Source organism: Oryzias latipes, chromosome 1 (genome assembly GCF_053564925.1).
Source record: "Oryzias latipes strain Hd-rR chromosome 1, Olatipes_Hd-rR_3.1".
In the NCBI taxonomy this organism is placed as follows: domain Eukaryota; kingdom Metazoa; phylum Chordata; class Actinopteri; order Beloniformes; family Adrianichthyidae; genus Oryzias; species Oryzias latipes.
The window spans coordinates 18,894,478-18,916,677 of record NC_136237.1 but is presented as its reverse complement, the minus strand read 5'-3'; the positions used below and the strand labels follow the sequence as shown (position 1 = coordinate 18,916,677).

General features: G+C 38.0%; 1 protein-coding gene across 2 annotated transcripts in view; it reads right to left on the bottom strand.

Moving 5' to 3' along the window:
• The window catches only part of grin2ab (glutamate receptor, ionotropic, N-methyl D-aspartate 2A, b), a 134,967-nt gene that overhangs the window by 82,364 nt on the left and 30,403 nt on the right, over positions 1-22,200 (bottom strand). For both annotated transcript variants that reach the window (XM_011477376.4, XM_078944267.1), the window contains 2 exons: positions 16,596-16,820; positions 16,340-16,498 (listed from right to left, as the gene is read on the bottom strand). In XM_011477376.4, the coding sequence (XP_011475678.2) occupies positions 16,340-16,498; positions 16,596-16,820 (384 nt within the window). The remainder of the gene's footprint in view (positions 1-16,339; positions 16,499-16,595; positions 16,821-22,200) is intronic.

Here is a 22,200-nt window from a genome sequence, read left to right as displayed (position 1 = left end):
AATTCACTTGGAGACAGATTTACTGCCGGCTTTATTGTCTCTGTATTGTCTGGAGATTTCTGGGTTTTTTATTAACGCAACATCAGCTGTGATTCGTAATATAAAAAGGGACTTTAATTCAGGATTCTAACAGTTATGCAACCCCATAGGGAACCAACTGTTGGGGTGGGGGCTGTGAAGATTATTATATCAAAAAATAAATAAATATGGAAAAAAAGTAAAATAATAAATGTTACTAAATTTGAGTGGAAATTGAAGAACAGTAGCTTTTTATCCTTTAAACAAAGACGACATGCCAAAATAAGTTTTAAACTAAGGTCTGGCAGTATTTTAGACTATTTATTCTCAATCTCAAAGTCGTTAAACTGCGTAATTGCAACTTGAGGTATATAACAATCTTTATAACGAACGCAATACTTAATGCCTTAATCACATGCACCTGTACAGATCAAACTCCATATGGATGCTGCAAGTTTTTGGGGTGTCCGGGCCCATGGTAAGTGTATTGTGAAGTATATTTAAAGATATTGAAAGTTACACGCTCCTATGATGTACGGGTGATTCTGTGTACCGTGTGCCACACTGGTCGTTAATAAGGCGAGCATACCGGCTTCCTACTGACCGCGCGCAAATGCTGCATGCACAGGGTGTGCACGTGATACCCAAGTGCCTGTACAATGTCTGTTGGACCTCCACACAAGCTATACTCTGATTGTCTAATTTTCTACTTTCTAACAGTCAGGTGGCACGCAAACCACACCCAAAGAGCATGCACCTTTTAATAGAATTGCCCTAACGTGCCACTGTGAGACATTTGAGGGGATTGAAAAAAAAAAAGTAAAATTTACATCAAATGCCTCACCCTTATATGTTGCCTAAGTGTTCACAACCTGATGCGTGCATTAAAAAATGTGCATTAAAATTTCACTTCCCTGGCTCACCGAGTTGTCCACGATCTTTCCTGAAGGCCACCTTCATGCGACAGATTTGTCCATGACAGCCCATATCCGCCCGTAAGGACAGTTGGGACTAAGGCATTCTCTGCATGTTTACAGAAACAGAGTAGTCTTTAAGGTAGCTTGTTTAACATTATTCCTCAGCACCATTTTTGAATTTTTTGGGGATTCTTGAGTTTCACCATGTGTCCTTTTTTTTCGTTTTTCTTTACATAGAAAATAGGATGTTAAAAGGGCAACCTGGCACTGACACAACTGCTCATTTAATTTGGCCCAGAGTTAAAGTGAGCCTTCCTACCCACCAAACAAATGCGAGGAAACAAACGCCTCTGCCCTCCCAACCTGCCAGTGTTCCTGTGCCATAAGACTCTTAATAAAGGAGGAAAGTGAGAACCCCACAAACATTGTGAAGTAGTTTTGAAACTTTCTTGTGAATGTCATTTACAATTTGTCACCAGCTGTCACAACCCAGTGAGACACAACCTTAAAACTTGGTTAAAAATTTAATAGTTTATATGTCACACACTCACCCTTCATAACAAACGCACAGTAAGTCATTCAGGCACACACCAACTCTCTTATATAATGCAATGCCTTTTTTAATAGGGAGTTGGATATTTAATAATTTACGCCTCAATACTATAATTTCCCTGAAAAGAAATGAAAAAATAAATACAAAGTGTCTCCACACTATCACAGTGGACAGGCAAGTTGCTGCTTCTTTGGAAAGGTTTATAAATCTCAAAATAGCCATGAAGTCCGTGAGCACAGGGATTAAAAAAGAGGAGATACTATAGAGCTGCTGTTCTGTGACATCACAAATGCAAACACAACACAACCCTGCCATTGCCACCGCATTGTACTCCTCAACTGGGGCATGAGAGGAGGAGGAGAGCAGAAGCGCTGACAAGAAAAAAAGGAGAGGGGATAAGGTTGGCAGGATGTGACAGGAAGAAAGGGAGCAAAGGAAAATACATAGAGGATGAAAACTAAGAGGTCAGGAGAGACTGATGAACAGAGGGAAAAAAAAAAAGATTTTGAAAAATGCATCAAAATACTGTAAGGGAGAAACGGTGTGGGTCGGCGGCAGTGTGAGTAGCTGAGAAATGAACATGGAAACATCTGAGTTATGTTTGAAGAAAGTGCACACGCAAGCTGAGGTGTAAAGACAGCAGGTCGAGTGAAAATAATTCCCTCAGTGTTTGCTAGATGAAGGAACCTGTTGGACGAGGGCAGCTTCCTGCTGTTCAGTCACACAGCGCAGACAGACACTGACGGGACCCACCAGCACAGCTAAACAGCTGCAGAGAAGATTGATCGCAGAGAGATGGAAAGATCTCCCACACGGCAAACACTCAATGCCTATTAAAGACCCGATTAAAGAGGAAAATGATGTTTTGGGCGATTTAACTTATTCTTGTAGCATTTTTCTAATGAAGATGGACATATATGAAGAAACTTAAACTGAGAATTGGATTTCTGAGTATTTAATGTATTCAAATCATTGTGAATCAGGAGCAGATGAAAAAACGCTGTTTGAAAAAGAGCTCAGTGTGACATGGATTGTAGAAAATATACTGTTCAGGCCACAACATCCCTGCATGCTCCGTTCTGATGCATCCACTTGTAGACAAATAGATTCATATAAGTCTTTATTTTCCTTGTTCATCTTTTATGAACTCCTGCAGAAACTATGTCTTTGAAAAAAAAAGTTTATTTTTTCTTGCCTAAAAATGACAATCATAATAAATTAAACCACTGAGAAACCTTTAACAATTGTTATGCCCACAGCCGTAACACAATAGTTCAAAAAATGTTCAAACTTCTCAACATTTATAACACTTTAAAATAACATTCCTAAAATTGAACGAAAAATAGCAATGCAATTTGAGTTTTTTTGAGTTTTAAATTCAAGTTTTTCTATAATCAAAAGTATGGACCAAAAGGATTTGGACTAATGTGAACAAAAATTACCTTATTTCAAGATCATGGCTCCAAATGAGACACAACATTCTTAACTGTGCTGATTTTAACCCTTGTGCTATCCAAGGCACTTTAACATTGTGAGTTGGGTCATCTAGACCCACTAGACAGTGCACTGAACCTTTTTTCTTCAATGATTTGTGAACCTCACTGGTGTCCATGGATTACATGAAATCTTTCCACCTTTATCCACCTTTGTCATGGTAGGGAGAACAAGTCAATGTAAGGGTGGGGTCATCTAACATAGCACAAGGGTTAAGAAAAGTTTGAAAAGGTTTAGAGCAAAGCTGAGTTAAAACAATTTAAAACATGGTCAAAAAATGTGAATGTCTAAAAACAAGGTTTAAAATCTTTGCAGGCATCAAATGGTTTGCATTGTTGTCTCGTACTCGTATGATTTGTTTGCAATAAGAAACTCTATTTTATCTAAAAGAGCCTGGAAACTTTTGCCTTTTCTTTTCACAAACAGGAAATTTCAAAAGACACCAGCCACTATTAATTTGCTGACATAACTTGTTGCAATTTCATTTTTTTAAATTCAAGATTTACTTCTGCCTTTTCCTGATAAGAGTTTGCTCTTTCTTTGTTAAAGTGTTGGATTAATTCAACGGTGATGAGCTCTTTTAAATAAAAACATAAGAAAAGCAACCGGATTTGGCATTCTATTGTGCCGCGCAGCACCCGGTTGGGTTGAATAAAATCTGGGTCTGTGCAGGTTCCGCTGGTTTTTCAGCACGGCAACACACTCGCAGGGGTGAAACGTATTTTGCCTGTTATCACCGTGGCCAGATGTAGCAGAGAAGTTTAAACTAGTGACACTTTCTGACTTGAGTTTATAGTGAAAGAACTGCAAGGAGAATTTTTAAAAAATAACAATTTTTCCCCCCTTTCCTTCAGCTCTTGGCACTTGAGTTAAGCTAAAGGCACTTGAGTCGACATTTTATGAAGTCAAAATTACTTTCCGCCGCAGTCACATAGATGACGCCTCAAATTATTTTCGTTTCAATAATACATTGTCAGCAGTGTCTTGCACAAGCTTCAACTCTAAATAAACTCAACCGGAGAAGGTCATGCTCAATGAGAGGGCCAGGGCAAGGCCTGAAAAGTTTTGATTGCTGGTTGAAAAGGGCAATTTGCACCCAAGAGGAAAAAGGGCAAACCGTTTTTGTCTTCATGAACGCCTCTGGTTATGAGCGTCATAGCTGACTGGTATAAATCAGAGCCACAGCTGTGGGGATAAAGCAGCTTTGGCTGTTGCGGCTGGGTGGCAGCACCGCTAGAGCCGAGAACACCCAGCTGTTGGACATCGGCTTAAACTGACAACAGTTGTCCTTCTCGAGTCCAGCTGGCGTCAACAGAAACTAACTCGCTTCTGCATTCACACTTCAAACTTATTTTTCTTTTCATTTGTGAAGTAAACACCAGTGAAAATAACATTTTTATAGTAAAGTCACTTAACCACCACATGGCAACATTGACAATTGACCAAAAAGAAGACATTAGTTTATGTTGTTGTGTTGTTCACCTTTCGGGATATCCTTTTAGGGGTCACAACAGCGAATGAATCAGCTTTCACTGCTTTGCACAGGTGGTCTGGCATAGATTTTATCCGGAATGGGGACTGGCACATGTGGGAACGTAGTTAGGCAGTAGAGTGATGGGTCTTGCCCAAGGTCCCACACTGAATGAAGCTCATCCTACCCCGGGAAATGGAACCCTGGTTTCCCATGCACCAGTCCTATACACAGCCAACCGTTCCATGCAGCTTAGTAAACTAATTTTTGCACATGTGCTCCATCCTTTAAATAAAATTTCCTGTTAAGAAACTGCAAAATGTTCCCAGAAAAATTTTTTTTAAAACTATTTTTACCTTTTTACACCAAATCTTATTCTGGTCAGCCTTTTTGGTCCATGAAGTCCCTTCTGCAGAAGATTCATTTTTTATCTCTTGATGTTTTACATTGTTGACAAAAAAGTGCAAATGATCAGAACAACTAATACCTATTTTCTACACACCAATGCATAATATAGAGTTTGCATTTACACTTCTACAATACAAACCACAGTGCAAGCTGTTTGAGTTTTTTATTTTAATGAACTGGAAAATGTTAACATTTGATGTCTATTCATTCAAATCTTTTGAACTAAACACCAATATGGGGAAACGTTATTTTTCTTCAAGGTGTGCTTAGTAGGACCAGAAGAAATGTGGTCTTAACAGATAAAAAAGGAACCAAAAGAAGGTTACAGCAAACCCTGCTGTAAATCCTGAATGAGGAAATGATTCAGTTCTTCAAATGACCACTGAAGCATGGTGGCTAAATCAGAAGAAGTAATTTTCCACTGACTCCCATGCTTAAAAATGACATTTTACACTGCAAATAAATGGAAAGCCTTTTGTTAAAAAAAAAAGTGTTTATTGTTGTATTATCTGTGAGGAAGGTGAGTTAAAAACGAGTCACTTTGAGTTTATTAGAATACAAAATTCTGTGCTTTTTTAATTGGCAGGTAGGTGAACCAATGGGTGGGCTTAACAAAACTCTTCCTGGATTTTATCCATTAGAATTTTTTTTACAGTTTCTATTTTTTTTTTTTTACACACAAAACTTGTAGCTTATAAAGGATTAAAAATATTTTTTTGGGGGGGTGGGGGTCACCTAGCTGAGGACAGATTTAGCAGATGTTGCTTTTGCTGCAAACGAAGATTTCTTTGTGTTTTTGGGCTGGGGACAAAGTCGGCACAGCTTGTCTGTTTCACAAACAGAAATGATGGCTAGTTTAAAGATAAAGCCTCCCCAACAAAGAAACTGAAGTTGCACAATTCATCTCATGTCATTACAATGTCACCTCATTTAAAAAAACTCAACTGTTTTCCAAGACTCCACAAATGTTTTAGCTGCCCACTAATCCTACAGAGCTTTACGGTTGAAGTGAAGTGGCAAATATCCTGGAAAAATCACTAATCCAACTAAAGGCAGATAATGCATCGACTTTATTACTTTATTCACATCTTAAATCACAAGAGTTTAAATTTTATTGTTGCCTGCTGTTTAAAGAGTTTGTCATGATTTGAATTTGTTGTCTTGTTTTTGGTCCTTGTTCTGTCTAGTTTCTGTTTCCTGTTTTATTTTGAAAGTCTCCTGTCTTGTCTGGTTTCTTGAGTTTTACTTCCTTTGGTCCCCATCAGCCCTGTTCGTGTCCACCTGTGTCTTGTCTGCCCTGTCTGTATTTAAGTCTTGTCTCTGCCTTCCTCCTGGGCTGGTCCATTAACGTCTGTAACGTCTCATGTAACGTCTTCATGTGTCCTCGTCCCTTCATGCCATGTTCCATGTCCCTCGCCAAGCCACAGTGAGTTTTAGTTTTGTTTTGTCCTCCTGCTCGGCAGCGCTTTTTGTTTACACTAAACCCTCTTGCCCTGAAAGCGTTTGCCTCCCGCCTCTGCATTCTGGGTCCTACCGGCTTTCGAGCCACCCCACATCGTGACAGAGTTTTTTTATCTGATCTGTAATTAGTGTTTTTATTCAGTTGTTGAACACTGAAATCTTTTAATACAAGAAAGCTCAACTACTTAACCAAACATTTTGCTAATCTGAGACTTGAACCAGCTGTCACTCAAAGTCCCACAGCTGCCTTTGCTGATCCAGATGTTGACAGTGAATGAGGCAGTTTCATCTTTTTTTTTTAGCCGACAAAGACATGAAATTTTTGTTGATGAAGACCTTTACAGACAGGACGTACGCTCCTGTGGGTTCGTGTAAATTAAACATTGCCATAATTGCCCTGCTTTTGTGCGGCGACAGCTGCAGGTGCTACCGCAAAGACAAGCAAATAATCTCTTTCTGGCAATCGCATTTGTAGTCAGTTGTGTTGCTTCCTGCTCGGCCGAGCTGGAAGGAGCTGAGCGGAAAGACCTATAGTGTGAACGCAGCCAGAGAAGCACAGCAGCCAGCACATCAGAGCTAAAAGCTCCAGTCTTCCAGAGTCGGGATTGTAACCATACCAAACTAGCGACTTCCTCCCTCCCGCTGCCTGTCCTTGTCTGCGTTTCCCACAAACACAAAACAACCCGTCTTCCAATCACACTTCACAGCACTTTTCGATGCTTGCAAGACTTCCTAAAACCTTTCCAACATGGCCGGCTGTTTCTGTCACAATCGTCCCTGGAACCAACCAACATCCATCCAAGAGTGGAGATAAAGTAGCAGTGACAGCAGACTGAAAAGGGAAAGAACAGAAGGGAAGAATGCAGTGGTGTTGATGGAGATATGGCAAGACTTAAAAGAGGCGTAAGGCTAGACAAGAAAGGAAAAAAGATTTTTTTTAAAGTAAAGCCAAAGGAGTGAAGAAAGTGAGGAAAGACTTGGTGAGTGAATGACACAGCACTGTGTCTTCTGCATGTGACAGCAGGTGAAGGGACCAGGTGTAAAATATTAAAGCATCTCAGCAGAGAACCTGGGCAAATAGCCCCTACCAATGTGGGACATCCCGGGCTGGGACACACTCCATCTCAAGCACACACACACATCCCAACACACAGACAGACACTGAAAGTAGCATCCCACCACAGAAGCAGAGCAAAGCAGAAAGAACACGCATGTTTAATTCAAAACCCTCCATTTCAGCATGTTCGTGTTCTTATGCTACACACTGTGACCCCCAACCCCCACCCTCTATCCCCCACACACCAAGAAGTAGGAAGTCAAAAGAAGAAAATAACAAGGCTGGCAGAGAATGAGCACATATGGGGCCGAGGTAAAGCCAACTACATTTCTAATTTCCCAAAGAGGGCTGTCTGTACTGCATTCTAAACTAATCGAGTTTCCCTCCTGGGTTTACACGTGTCTTTCTTCTCTTTCTATAGCGCACTCAGTCCCTAAACATGTCCTCCACCACATCATTCAGTGTCCTGTAAGCTTACATGGATGTTATTCTGAGGAACACGATGTACTGTAGGGAAAGTGGAGGACTTAAAGAGAAAACCGTGGAAAATAAGAGCAGATTTGCAGTTAAAGAATTAAAATTCCACAGAAAAATAATAAGGGATTGTTCCTAAGCTTTGCTAGGGAAGTCAAGTGTGCAACGGAAGGATGTCCTAAGTTTAAAGCATTTATTATGAAAACCCAGGTACTTCAGTAAAGTGATTTGTTCCACTTATTTACACACTGCTTACAATGTAAGAACATTTCTTCGTAAATATTCACATGGTAAAGCAGTTCAGGGCATCCGTTTTTCATATGTACCAGATGCCAACCTAAAAAAGAGCATGTTACTCTGTCTTTTCTTTAAACTTTAATTAGTTAAAGATTATTCAAAAAGCAAATAGACTATTTATATACAGCCTCGATCACAGGAGTATTTGGACACTTTTAGTACCCGAGTACGCATGTTGTGCAGGAGCACAGAGCCTGCGGAACAAAAAAAAGTGTAAGAGCATTGTGCATACAAATGCAAAGGGGAATATGCTCACTTGTGAGGCACATTTCAGGCAAAGAGCGCTATCAAATATTAACTCAGTAAAATACATGTCTAACCTAATTGCCAACTTACCAAGAAATATGAAAAATGTGCATCAGTTAAAAAGCAATTTCACCCACCATTTGAACCTGGCTAAAAAACGAATTTCAGAATCTTCACATATTTGATCCCAAGACTTCTGAGCTCAGGCAATATATTATTTGTCGCTAGAGGAAAATTGTTTTAATTTGGAAATATAGATTCTGACGTTACACAGGAAGAAAACTGGAAAACTGAAAACGTAAGCACAAACAAAAACCTAAAACGTCTTCATCTTTGCTGTTAATAACACCTAAGGCATCCAAATGCAGGGACTTGTGACACCTGGAAGGAAAAGAAAACCCTAAAGACCCAGTCCAATGCAGACCGCGTTATTGGTGTTTTTTTTATATTCTCTTGAAGCAATTTTATAATAATGGAGGACATACATAAAGAAATATAAGTTTAAAATTGCATTTCTGAGTATTTCTTCATTAAAATTGTTATGAATCCATTCCAGTGCATCCATTTGTTGACCACTACATCCATGTTTGTCTTCATTTTCACTGGGAACGCTTTTTAAGTAGATCGAAAAATGATCATCTCGCTTTCCAAAAATCATCTATTAAATGACTAATCATACCACATTTAAATACTAAAAGATATTAGTAATTAACCTTAAAACAAGTTAACTATGATTGTTATTGCATCTTTGCCAAGTAAAATTCCATTTAAAATTCCATCAGGTATTTTTCCTGTATAATATCAGTAAAGTTGATGGTAACTCATATAGAATTTCAAAGACATTTCTTATTTATATCACTATAAATTCATGAATTTGATGTTTAATTTAATAAAGTACCAGCTAATGGTTTGGAGTGCTGCTTACTCTCATGCTTGTTTTTGTTGATAATTTGTATGAAGCCTTAAATGCAGACAGATGTGATTTTATTTTTTATTTTTTTACATTATAGTTTCGAGACTTTATTAACTCCAGTTGGGCTCATCTTGTTTTTTGTGACCAGCTTTGATGTTACCTATCAGATCTTAACCCTATATAACCCTTGTATCATATCTGATACAGAGATTTCTGAGACCTCTGTCTCATTTGCATGATTCAAACTTTAATTAAAAATCCATTTTTTCATAACTTGGTCCATGTTTTCTGCCCTATAGTTCATCATCATTCCCCTAGGGGCAATAGAAGGACATTTCCGTCTCATTAAAAATGGCTGCCCCCATAAAATCTCAAAAACACTTGGCAGAAAAAGTCTTGCTAATTTTCAAACCTTTATGGTGAGAATATCTCAGCTATTGCAGTTCTTATTTTTTTAAATTATTTGCTTACAGTGTTGAAACATGCAGAATTTGTTTAGCATCTTTCATGCACCATGCTAATAAATGTATGGATCAAATCTGAGACAGAGGATAAATAAAAGGATTTTTTTCTTAACACTCATGTCAGTATTTTTGCATTTTAAACTGACAATGTTGTGAGCAAAATTTACCAAATTATCCAAAATATAATAATTGATACCATCCATATCTCATAAAAAGGCTATTGCTAATTTCTTGTAAATTGAATCAAAGCATTTAAAAACATGGGAATGTTCTGTCAATTCTTTGATGCAGTGGGTTTCACAGAGCTAACACCTGACATTAAACTCTGTTTTTGAATTATTGAATTTCTTTTCCTAACGTCAAAAAAGATAATCTAAACATGTTTGAATTGTAATTAAAGTAGCAGCAAAAAATGATTCATTTTCAAAACAAGAGATTGCGCAATGATCAATGTAAAATGCGCTTTCCGGTATCTAATTTATGTCGAAATGCTTGAATGCATGTCCCTTCATATAGCCTAGTGCTTACATGTCTGATTTAATCTGCTTAATTAAGAGATCTTCTGCAGCTACTACTAACCATGTTCTCCGAACTGTGTGAATACGCCACAAGAGCTTTGTGTGTCTGTTTTATGTTGTGATGAATAAAAACTGAAATTCTTCCACCCTATCTCTCAGAGTTTTATCAGCAAGAGGAGTTGAGCAGAAAATGAAAACAACAACGTCCCTGCAATAAAACATGATGATGACTGATGCTCTGGAACTGATTTGATACTAAAAAGATCATATCTAATCAAATCAAACTTTCTTTTTTAAAGCATTTTTTATAACTCAGTAACATAAAGCGCTTTACAGAACCAAAGCATCTTTCAAACTTAAAACCAAAAAAAGACATCAAAAAATGACAAGAATATTAATAATAATATGAGCAGGTGTGTAAAATTAATCCACTTAATCAATTTATATTCCTATAACCCAAGCAGATCGATCCGTCTGAGGTGAGTTTTTAATCAAATTGAAATTATAAAATTGTTTCAAAATAAATAAATTAGTTATAATTGATATAGGAAAATATCATTTGGATTAAGACATGGTAGATTTATTTTACTGGAATGTAAAAACTACCAAGTACATCACAACACAAAACACACATGTGATGGCAGCAAAATTTACATTATTTTGATATCTAAAAACAACAATGGGCTGAACTTTAGGAAACTAAAATGTGAAAGGATTTGCCAATAATTCTTATTTGTACACATATTTAATTTACACTTGATTATTTTACAAGAAATTCAAATAATCTGGAAAACTTAACCTGCACTGTAAAGAACCAGGTATTTCTCTCTGAGTCACACTGGTTGAACTTTTGGCTAAAGATGTTCTGAATCCATTTTAGGTCAATAAAACGGATCGAATCAGAATGAACAAATATCAACTGTGAATCACATCAACAACCACAAATTATGATTTGAATCAAATTGTTGAATCCCCACAGATTACGACTGTAAAAACAGCATTGAGGTAAAGGTCGTGTCCCATAAATATTGGCCTAAGACAGTTTAAGAGCTCAGTCAGAATCTGGAGTGTTTTATGTTTAAAGGGAGTCGTACAGGCCAAGTTATCCTTTTAATAAACACTGATCACACTTGTCATAACAGGGAGAAATAAAATCTAAGTCAAGCAGAAACAGGGGTCTAAAACAGGCAACACTCAAACTGTCGAAAGACTCAAACCACAACAAAAGCTAAAAAGGAGCTATCTAAGGACAGATGCTGTGTTTGTTTCTGTTTATGTGCTACCGGGTGATGGATGAGGCTGTCCTACAGGCCAGAAAAGCAGAAGAAGGACTTTACTGTAAATATGACATAATCTTGGCAGTTAAATTCCTATTTTTGTTGCTCCATACACAAGGTATTTCACACTTGCGCTGCCCACCTCCATGAGTGTTCATTATTTTATAGCACTTGTCTGAGTGCTTAAATCCTCTTTCTGTGTTTTCTTGGCAGCTGCCTTTTCTTTTTGCTTCCTGTCTGGACAATTACTAAGCTATGCTAAGAATCTAACGGGAACCAAGGGAGTCTTTTTTTCTCTCTCCTCGAGAATAAATTCGATTTGAGAGGAAGCAAAAGCCTCTACCTGCTCAGGCTGCAAAAAGCACAATTAGCTCGCAGTAATAAAGCTGAATTGTTCCGAACCCACTGGGACTCAATTCGATCCTCAAGATTAGCACCAAAGCTCCGACAGCAGGTATGAAAGCAACAGTGACACAGCCAAGACATGGCACACAGGGGAAGGTTATTTTCAGTGCAACATTATGTTTGTTGGTGTGGGCTCGTCATCTTTAGTAGATTTTCATGAAACTGACGCCTAATTGGTTTTTTGTCATAAAATCGACATGAGCTAATAGAGCAGAAGAAAGTGCCCAGGCGTGGTCATTGTTAGACTGTCACAATCACACCGTGAGGAGCGAAGTGCAACACATGTGGCAGGATTACAGAGGCTTCTCAAGGCCTTCATAATAAATTTGTGTTTGGCGGAAAACACAAGGAATAATTGTAGTTTGTTGCCACACGGGGAGACTACTGATGCAGAACGCATCAAACAGAAAAGTAATAACCATTTAACTTGGATCCATCTTCGAGCCTTTTGATCATTTATAATTTATCAATCTTTTACAGTCATCTTATAGGTGAAAACAAATTATTAAGGATCAAATAGTCCTTATATAACTTGCAAATGGTCAAGGGGTTGTGTTTTTTTCATAACTGTAATCATATCTAAAATGTAGTAAGTCCTAAAAAAATTCAAAAGAACTTATGCAACAGGAAATCAACAAGGAATCAAACCAATTTATATTTGGAAGCATAGTTCTGAAATTATAAGAAAATTAAGATGTATTCAATATAAAGCATGAAATCATGAAACCTTTAAACATGATAACTACCTTCGCTTTATTAATTTCTTTCATCATCTAAAGCCATCCAACTAAACACACTTCAGGAAGACATATATAACGAAACATTTAAATTTAAATGTCTGAGTATTTCTTTATTTATATTCTTGTGAATGAGGAGCAGATGAAAAAATGCCGTTGGAAAAAACCTGTAGTTGTGATGTAGAACCTACAATCGGCAAGCCACAAGCTTCCTGCCCCGCTCCATTCTGATTCATCCACTTGCAGACAAAAAGATCCATGAACATCTTTGTTTTCCTCGTCTGAGCTGGCATCTGGTTTAAATCTGTATGACTGGATAGCTCCAATATTGCTCAATATTTTTGTTGCACCAGTAATGTTTAGGTTGGAGATGTGAGGAGCTGTAAGATAGCAGGAGAGAATATAAACAAAGGGAAGACATCAGTAGAGGCTTACTTCTGTGCCAACAGTCCTGCTCACAACTCAGAGGTGAATTTACGATGAACTACTGCCGCTCTGCAGAAACTATGTCCTAGAAAACTAGACAGGTTTTTAGATTTACGTAGGCTCATAATCATAATTAAAAGACCACTGGAAATGCTTTTTAAATAGATGAAAAAAAGATCAGAGTGGGTTTTAAATTCCTCTTTGGTGTTATGGGGTTGCTGGAGCCAATCCCAGCCAGGGTACACCCTGGGCAAGTCACCATCGCAGGGCCACACAACAACACACATCCACATGCACACCTAGGGACAATTTGGAGTGACCAACTGACCTAAAGTGCACATTTTTGGACTGTGGGAGAAAGTCGGAGTGCCCAGAGGAAACCAATGCATGCTTGCAGAGACCATGCAAAATTCACACAAAATGGACCCACGTGGAATTTGAACAGGGACCTTCCTGCTGTGAGGCTAATCACTATACTACTATGCAGCCTGAAGCCCTTTAACACCTTCTTGCAAAAAAAAAAAGCCAAAACTGCCAGCAATGCTTTTTCAGAGACTTGCAAACTCGCCTCTTTTTTCTTAGTAGATACTTGAATTGAACATTTTTTTCATCCAAGCAGTTAAGTTGTTCTTTGCTCAAAACAAGCCTGCAGGGACAGAAAGGCAACAACACCAACATTTTCACCCGCTACCTGCTTTGTGGTCAAGATGGTGTATTTTGTTCCGTACATTTATACCAGGTAACTCCCAAGTGAGGAAAAAAAGAAAAGGAAAAAGCTACTTGATTTTTACAGAATAAAGCCACAATATTTCCATTTTTTCCCCTATCATTATCTTTTTTGTCATGAGCTTCAACCAGCAGCCCTCAGAGCAACCAAAGTCCTGATGTTTTCCTTACCTCTCTCATTCTCTCTCCATCTTTTTTCTGATCTTACGTCACACACGCACACACATATACACACACATACACAAAGCCTCCCCCATAAACTTGCACTTCAAAGACTGCTGCGTTGCAGTAGTTATTGGTTCCTGTGTTTGGCTGCTGTGCCCTGGGAGATTTAAAAGCTAAAAAACCAGTTGTGTTTTATCAAAGCTTCTGCAGTCTGTCTGTCAGGCAGCAAGGTCTGCATCAGTACCACAGAGAGAATTCAGCCAAGAAAAAGACGTCTACTCTTGCCTTGTACTGAACATAACACATCAATAAAACAATAATAACATAAACTGCGATCTTGAAAGATACTTTTTTCCTCTAAAATGTAGAATCAATTTATTTTTCCACTAATCAGCAGACAGAATATATTCACAAACAGCTCGGGATTTCTTTTGCTGCTGTGGCTTTGCATATGAAAAAATAATAAACCCAAAGGGACAAAAAGACTATGTGCAAAGAATTATTGCAAAAAATGTGTAGATAAAAAATACAAACCAATTAATAAAATGAATTTGTTTTGAAATATGGCAAAAAAAATGTTTTAATATATAGAATATTTGAAAGCATCTCTGTGGATTTTACTAATACAAGACATGCACATACTCAAAAATAAAAACTTTGATTATTTTGTAAATTATTATAATGTTTTTCTAAAAAATGTTTATCTGTTATTATCTTTCTTTGGCTAATCATATATTTTTAGTTATTTAATTTCTCTTTTTTTCTATCTATCTATCTTTGTCCTGCTCTGAATCAGTGAGGTCTGGGTGTGAGTTTTTCCTTTTTCTTTTTTTACAAACATCATTTATTGTAGTTTGGAGCCTCGAGAGGTGCATTCATGTAGAGCGACAGGCGCTACTACAAATGACAATTACTTCTTTCAAAAAGAGAAAAGAGTCCAATTACAGAAGCAGAAAAATAATAGAAGATAAAAGAATGGGGCCAGACAATCTGTTGAAAAAATAAAATGCATATATTTGATCACATTTATGTCTTCTTTTCTGTATTCACTTATTTTGGTTGCATTTTACTCATTCAAGCAGAAAATGTGTTCTTAAATATTTTAATGCAAAGCTTGATTGTCTGTTTGAAAAAAAACAAAGTCCCAGAGAATGTTTGTACATTTTAAAGATTTACACTAACTGCAAAAAATGCTCTCTTTGTGTCCTTTACTATGACATCAATTTACAGTGCAAATCCCATCAAATCACTCAACACAAACGCATATTGAAGATCACAAAACTAAAAATTGCTTTTTAAAAAACAAAACAAAATTCCAGACACCAGAGCACAATTCCAAAATAAGTAAAATGAAACATTTCAGGAAACAAAAGTAATTTCCAGAAATCAAAATAAAATAGTTAAAGATGAAACACAATAAGAAGACATTAAGGTAGGTACTCTGGGACATCGCTTATTGGATAATGATGTTTATTCATAACTTAAAATGAAAGTTTTTTGGCATGAAACAATCTGGATGTGCTCTGTATTAATCATAAACAATTTATTAGTATGCTGACTCGAAGACGCATTTAAAGAAACTCAAACATAAAAAATCAGTCATCCTCCAATCAGTCTCACAGAACCTCTCTTCTCTGTCTTATTTTCTTATTGTGTTTACATTTTTTAACCTTAAATTTTGATTTCTTGAAATTAATTTTGTTTTCCAAATTTTTTTTATTTGTTTCATTTTTTTAGAATTGTGTTTTAACTACTGGAATTTATTTTTGAAATGTCATGTTTTTTTTTTATTATTTGTTTTGCTTTTTTAAGTGTCATTGTGATCTTTAAAATGTGTTTTAATGGTTTGTTGGTATGGTTTTCACTTCAGGGCCACCGTACGTAAAAACCTTAAAAGCATTTACTGCACAACCAGTGAAAGTAGGTTGAAATCAAATTCAACATCTACTTAAAGGAAATCTTTTCCATACACTAACTAACTAAATGTATGTTTCTAATGTAAAATTTTTAATGTTTATGTTGTTAAAGTCTTGTAATATAGCCTCATTCACATTGCATGTGAAAAATTATCAGCTGCGGCACCCATAACGACTTCCTAAAAACCAACATTATTCTTGCCGTGGACAACAAATTTACCACCTGCAAAATCATGAGATGAAGGTATTAACCTTGGGCAGGTGGATCGTGCACAAAGAAAGGATTACAATTCCCCACTTACAGTTCTTTCCACTTCATACAAAGAGAAGTGGGAGTGTGTTTTATGAGTCAGAGCGTGTACCCAAGCAGGTCAATGCCCATGTTATGTAGCTCACCTTGTCGGCCATAATCATAGAGGAACCTCCGTGGACTCCCAGCACAGGAAGTTGTGTCTGAACAGACAGGAAGTCAAGGATTTGGGCTATGGCCTCCTGATCGGTGCCATCAGCAAACACAATGCCATGGAGGCGTGTGCGAGACACAAGCTCACACATCTTGAAAGAAAGACATTTGAAAAGTACAGACCGTTTATTAGTAACACTGGGTGTCTTGTTTTAATGTAACATTTGCAAAGCACTCTGCATTCCTCACCTGTGTAATCACAGACTTTGGGTCTGTTTGGTTCATCCTCAGTGTAATCACAGAGACATCAAGGATGTCTTCAGGGCGCCGCAGCGGCCGGATTTCCTGGTCAGACACTTGGCGAGTTTGGCCGAGAATCACCCCCACACTTAGCCCTGGAGGTTTTTGGGACCCCACAGATGCCATAAATGAAGAGAGTAGGAGTAGCACCCAGCCCACTACACCCATCATACCCTGCAAAACATAAACAAAAAAGTCACAAATTATTGCAATAACTTGACTTAACTTGTGAAAAATTTCCTCCGTTGGTCTCCTCCGCTTATCTGGAGCTGGGCAACAGTTTCGGCAAAGATGCCCAGAGATGCCTCTCCCCAAAAACTTCCTTTAGTTCTGCCGTTAGGGCCCCAAGGTGCTCCTAAACCAGCAGAGACAAACAATCTCTCCAAAGCAGCTTGAGTTTTCCCCTAGGGCCTTCCCCTAGTGGGACATGCTCAGAATACCACTTGGGAGAGGCATCCAAAAAATATGACCTAGCGACCTCAACTGGGCTCCCTAAGAGAACGTCCAGCCACCCTGCAGTGAAAACTCATTTTAGCTGCCTGTCTCTTGGATCTTCTTCTTTGGGTCATGACCCGAAGCTCATGGCTGCAGGTGAGAGTAGAAAAGTAGATTGATCAGTAAATCAGCCCGTTCAGCTCAGCTCTTTCTTCTCTACAATGGATTGATGCAACAACTACAATATTGCAGCCGCCTCTGCCTATCAATATCATGCTCTATCCTTCTCTCAGATGTGAACAAGGGCAACATTTGCTAGAATGTCTTTCAGGCTAATTAAGAGTCTTTCTCCGTGGCCTCTCTGAACTCCTCCCCAACCAAGTCTTTGCCTCTGGAACTGCTTGTTACTTGCCGCAGCAAAGCCTTATGTATAACCTGTGTCACATAATTTAGATGGTTGATTGACTGTTCCAGAAGAACTGTCAGCATAGTTACACTGAGAGTGTCACAGTTTTCCGTACAGATGTCCTGAAAATCATTAAATTGCTGTGTGATATGCTTTGCATTCACAGTGATCCCTCGTTTATTGCTGGAGTTACGTTCTAAAAACGTCACTCAGTACGAGAAATCAGCTTACTAGTCATCGTTGTCTTTTACAATAATTCTAGATGTTTTAACTTCTCAAAACCCAAGCTAAAATTTGAGCTAACCCTCTTCACACGTGGTCACATGGTCAAAGTTAAGCAGAATTAACTACTGTGGTAAGATAACCAAAAATGTGATGTCGACGCCAGGTCTTAAGAGAAAAAGACTGTAAAACTTCTCAAAACACATCTTACACATTCTCTTATAAAGACATTAACATTTTTGCACTTTTCTCTTTTCTCTTTTGTCTAAGGACAAAAACAAAGATCTGAAGATTTATGTAAATTTGGCAAGCTGAAGGCATTCTGTACAGAAGACATGGCACAGAGAAGATTGATTGACAATGTCTATAGCCAATCATGACGTAGAACACGTAATCATTGCACTATAAAAAACAAAACATGAACAATTCCTCTGAAAAAGATCTGCGAAAAATTGTCACCACGAAAGGTGAACCGCGATATAGCAAGGGAAGACTGTACGTCCTTTTTTAATTTTAGTCCACCACTTAAACAAACACCATTGTAAACAGATCATTCAATGACATAAGCGATGGATGCACTAAGCATTTTGGTTTCTGTCATTTTTGCCACTCTTAGGTTTGCATTATTTTGCAATGACGCGTCAAAATTTCCTCATACAGGTCAAAATACAGGAGTTTTGTTTGTGTGTATTTACCAAAAACAAAATCAACTACTTTAAAAAAAATCCACCCAACAACATGTAGGCGGCTTGTTTTTAGCACAAAAAGTAAAAAGAAAAGTTACATATTTCTTTTGGCAAATATTTGTTTATTGTTCAAGCCCAAATGCATTGCAGGCATTAAATGTTACAAAACATGCTCTGTAAAGGAAGCCAACGTGTCCTCTGATGTTCAATTAATATTGGTACGTAGTCCTTGTCAAAGAGAGAGACTATCAGGAGTTAATCTAACTATTTCTGCTCAACCCCTTCCAGAACTTAATGGGTCGCCCCAAATCTCTCTTCCAGTGTTTGACTATTTGAACATAATCAATGCCTGTAGGCAAATGTACACAGTAAAGTACCAGTGATTAAGGGATAAAATAACCCTGAAATAAATGCAAGCTGATTTTACCTCAGCTGTTGGGGTATAAGGGGAATAACTTCAAATAGCTAAAGGCACATCGATGTCTCAATCAATCAATAACATTTACGTAAATTAATAACATTGCTTTCAGCTCTGTGTCCCAAACCGAGTATCAGTTTAAAGAGACTTAGCTCCTGTCCCCCCCCCCCCTTTTTTGGGTGTAGTCTAGTTTGCTCTGTGCTACCTTTTCCTTTAATGGGAGAAGATCTGAAAGAAGCAGATGAGTAGAGGAAATGCAGTGTGAAATGCCCTGGGCTGAATAAGAGTTAATGAAACCATGATGCGAATGCTACATTGCATCTCAACCAATTTCTTACACCACCGCAATCCAGCGGAGCTGAAAAAAAAAAAAAAAAAAAAAAACCCAGGAGGAAACATCACATCTTCAAAATTAATCTCCTGTCTCCCAAATGTCTTAATCCTTTCCTTACTTGTTTTCTATCTACGCATCCACACCTGCTAATTATTGTTATCGGAGCATTTTCACATCACGCTCATGTTTTTTTTCCATAAATGAAGGTCTTTGATTCTTCCCGTCAGTCTTTTCGACCGGTTTGGTACGTATCTGATCCATGTCATCTTATGCCCGCTCTAATCAGGCCAGTTAGTGAAGTCAGTACTTTTCCCGGCTTGCTTTCTCTGCCCTGGTGCCCACAGACTAGCCTGCAGCTCCAGCAGCACTTAGCATACGCCACTAAATCACACACAGCTATTCTTCTGTCCCAAGGAATTAGTGTCAGCTCCAACCGAAGGGACACATTTACACTAACTTTCCCTGGAGTTAACATCACAACTAAGACAACTAAGGACCAGACTGTTCCGTGCCACAGTTAGCAAAACGGTTAGAATAGCTATAACACATTGGGTCAATTTGTGTTTCCATTGTCCTATGGGGTTTAGATTAGTGTTAGGTCGAGACCCCAGTGAGGACAACTATCATGTTTGGGATGCTCCGGATAGGCGTATACAACAGCGTGTTCCAGGTCCTGTCAATATCCAGCAAAGGAGTGGACCAACAGTCCACAGGTCACAATTGACAACCTGATCAACTCTATATGAAGGAGATGTGTTGTAGTGCATGAGGCAAATGGGGGGTATTCCAGAAAGCAGGTTATATGAGTTACCACGGTACGTTTAAGTGTAAGGAAGTGGATAGCCTGAGCTTTCGATTCCAAAAATAGAGGTATGTTTCAGGGTGTGTCAAGTTGCCATAGCAACTCATGCTCTGAACATAACCTGGTCTGGAGCAGGTTTAGTTGAAGGTTATTTGGTTTCAGAGAGGTGAAGGAGCATGGCGTGTCCATTTGATGAGGATTTAGTGGAGGAAGAAGCTCAGATGATACTTTTTCCACTGTGATAAGACCACATATGGATGTTGGAAAGATAAACTTTTTTACATTGATCTAACTTAATTCATTTCTTCAGTTAAGATAAATAAAAAAAATTTTTGTTCAGTTAACTTAAAAATAACACGTAGTTATTAGACATAGTTATTTTTACTTTCATTCAAATTAATTAAATTAAATAGGTGTAACTTTGGTGCTGCTGTTAGATTGGCAGCGCAAGGAATTGTGGGATACCATTCCCTTTACCTGTCTGGACGGATTTGGGTTTAAGTGTGGGTTTTTGTCTAAATGTGTTTTGTCGTCTGTTTCACTCTATTTTGTATAGTTATTTTATCCTGTTATGTTTAATTTTTTCTGCACCATGAGTGAGAGGGAAGGAGAGGATGATGACATTATTAACCACCACCAGTGCCACATGTAGTCACAAGAAAGGAAGTAAAAGTCAGAGTCATGTTAACTGATGACATGACATATATAGTATACCAATTTTGCATCATTCATTTTTATGTTATAGAAATGAGAAATTCTGCGGCCTCAAACTTAGACAAATGAGAGTTCAAGAAGTACTATAAATTAAGATGAAAAAATATTTAATTGAATTGGAGTAATATGACATTTAGTCAGATAAATGTGTAAATTTGAGTTGTGTATACATCATTGAATTTGATAGACGTAAGAAATTAGGTTGAATAAACTTAACTCAATTAATTGTTACCAATTGAATTAATTCGTTTAAGTTGGATAAGTTATATATGCGTCACAATGAAAATGGAAATGAGATAGAAACTAGTGCATTTACTTTGTCATTTTTCTCCAAGCAGAAACTCTCTTTTGCTGATGCTGCCGTATTACTTTTTTGATGGGTATATACTCTTCATATGCCGTAATTGTAATCTCCGACTCCGTCTAACTGAAGTATAGCGCTCTCTTTTTTTCTCCACGCGTTTCCATGGTGACTCCGGAAATCAGCGATCCATTGAGAATGTCTTTAAGTACTTGCCGTGCACGCGCATTAACCCAGGGTTACCAAGTCGAGCGTAATTACGCTAACTCATATCTGGTCTTTTGGAACCGACATACTCAGAGTAAGCACGTTCAGGCGGACTTCAGCGAGAGTTCAGGGTTAAAGTCAGGTACTTTAAACGTGTCTTCTGTAATACCCCCCTGGACACACCAGATACTGACAGGTTTTCGGGGTCCCCAGACCTCGCCAATAAAACCAAACACTACGCTTACGACTGGCCTTTCATTGTGGCTAGTCTAAGGCACACTTGTGCAATAATCATGCTGTCTAATCAGCATCTTGATATGGCACACCTGTAAGGTGAGATGGGTTATTTCAGCAAAGGTGTGCTCGCTATCACAGATTTAGGCAGATTTTTGAACAATATTTGAGAGACATGATTAGTTTGTGTTTGAAGAAAATGTTTTAGATATTTGAGTTCATCTCATGATAAATGGGAGCAAAAACAAAAGTGTTGCTTGTTTAGTGTATGTAGATGGGACAAACTGAAAGCCACGCTATGCCTTTGCTGGGGTTCTTTTGCATTTTTTCCCCCCAAAATTTGCCTCTAAGCTCCAAATAAGTATTCTCTTGAGGAGTATTTTTATGACTGAAGTTGTCTTGAGACAACACACCAATGCTCAAGTGGGAGCAGGCCTTAAGAGGCCCTCAAGCTGCTTGAATCACATTGATTAAGAGTGCGCCTTTGAGCGCTACGAAACAAAACCCAGAGTAATTTTCCTTGGTTATAAGCACATCTTTTGCTTCAGCAATGTTAGCGATAACTCTTATTAAATAAAGCTCATGTGGGTGTAATTGTGTAAATCTATTAGCCCACAATTTCATTCTTCATCACTGATGAAGCGGCTCAACACAGTATCTGGAGATGACAAAACAAATTAGGATCTATGTTCAAGGGTAATATCCATAAAACACTATCTGTGTTTCTTTAAGCTCTGCTGCATCCCGGACGTCACTGTAATTCTTTTAGGCTTGAATGGGACTGTTTACATTTGG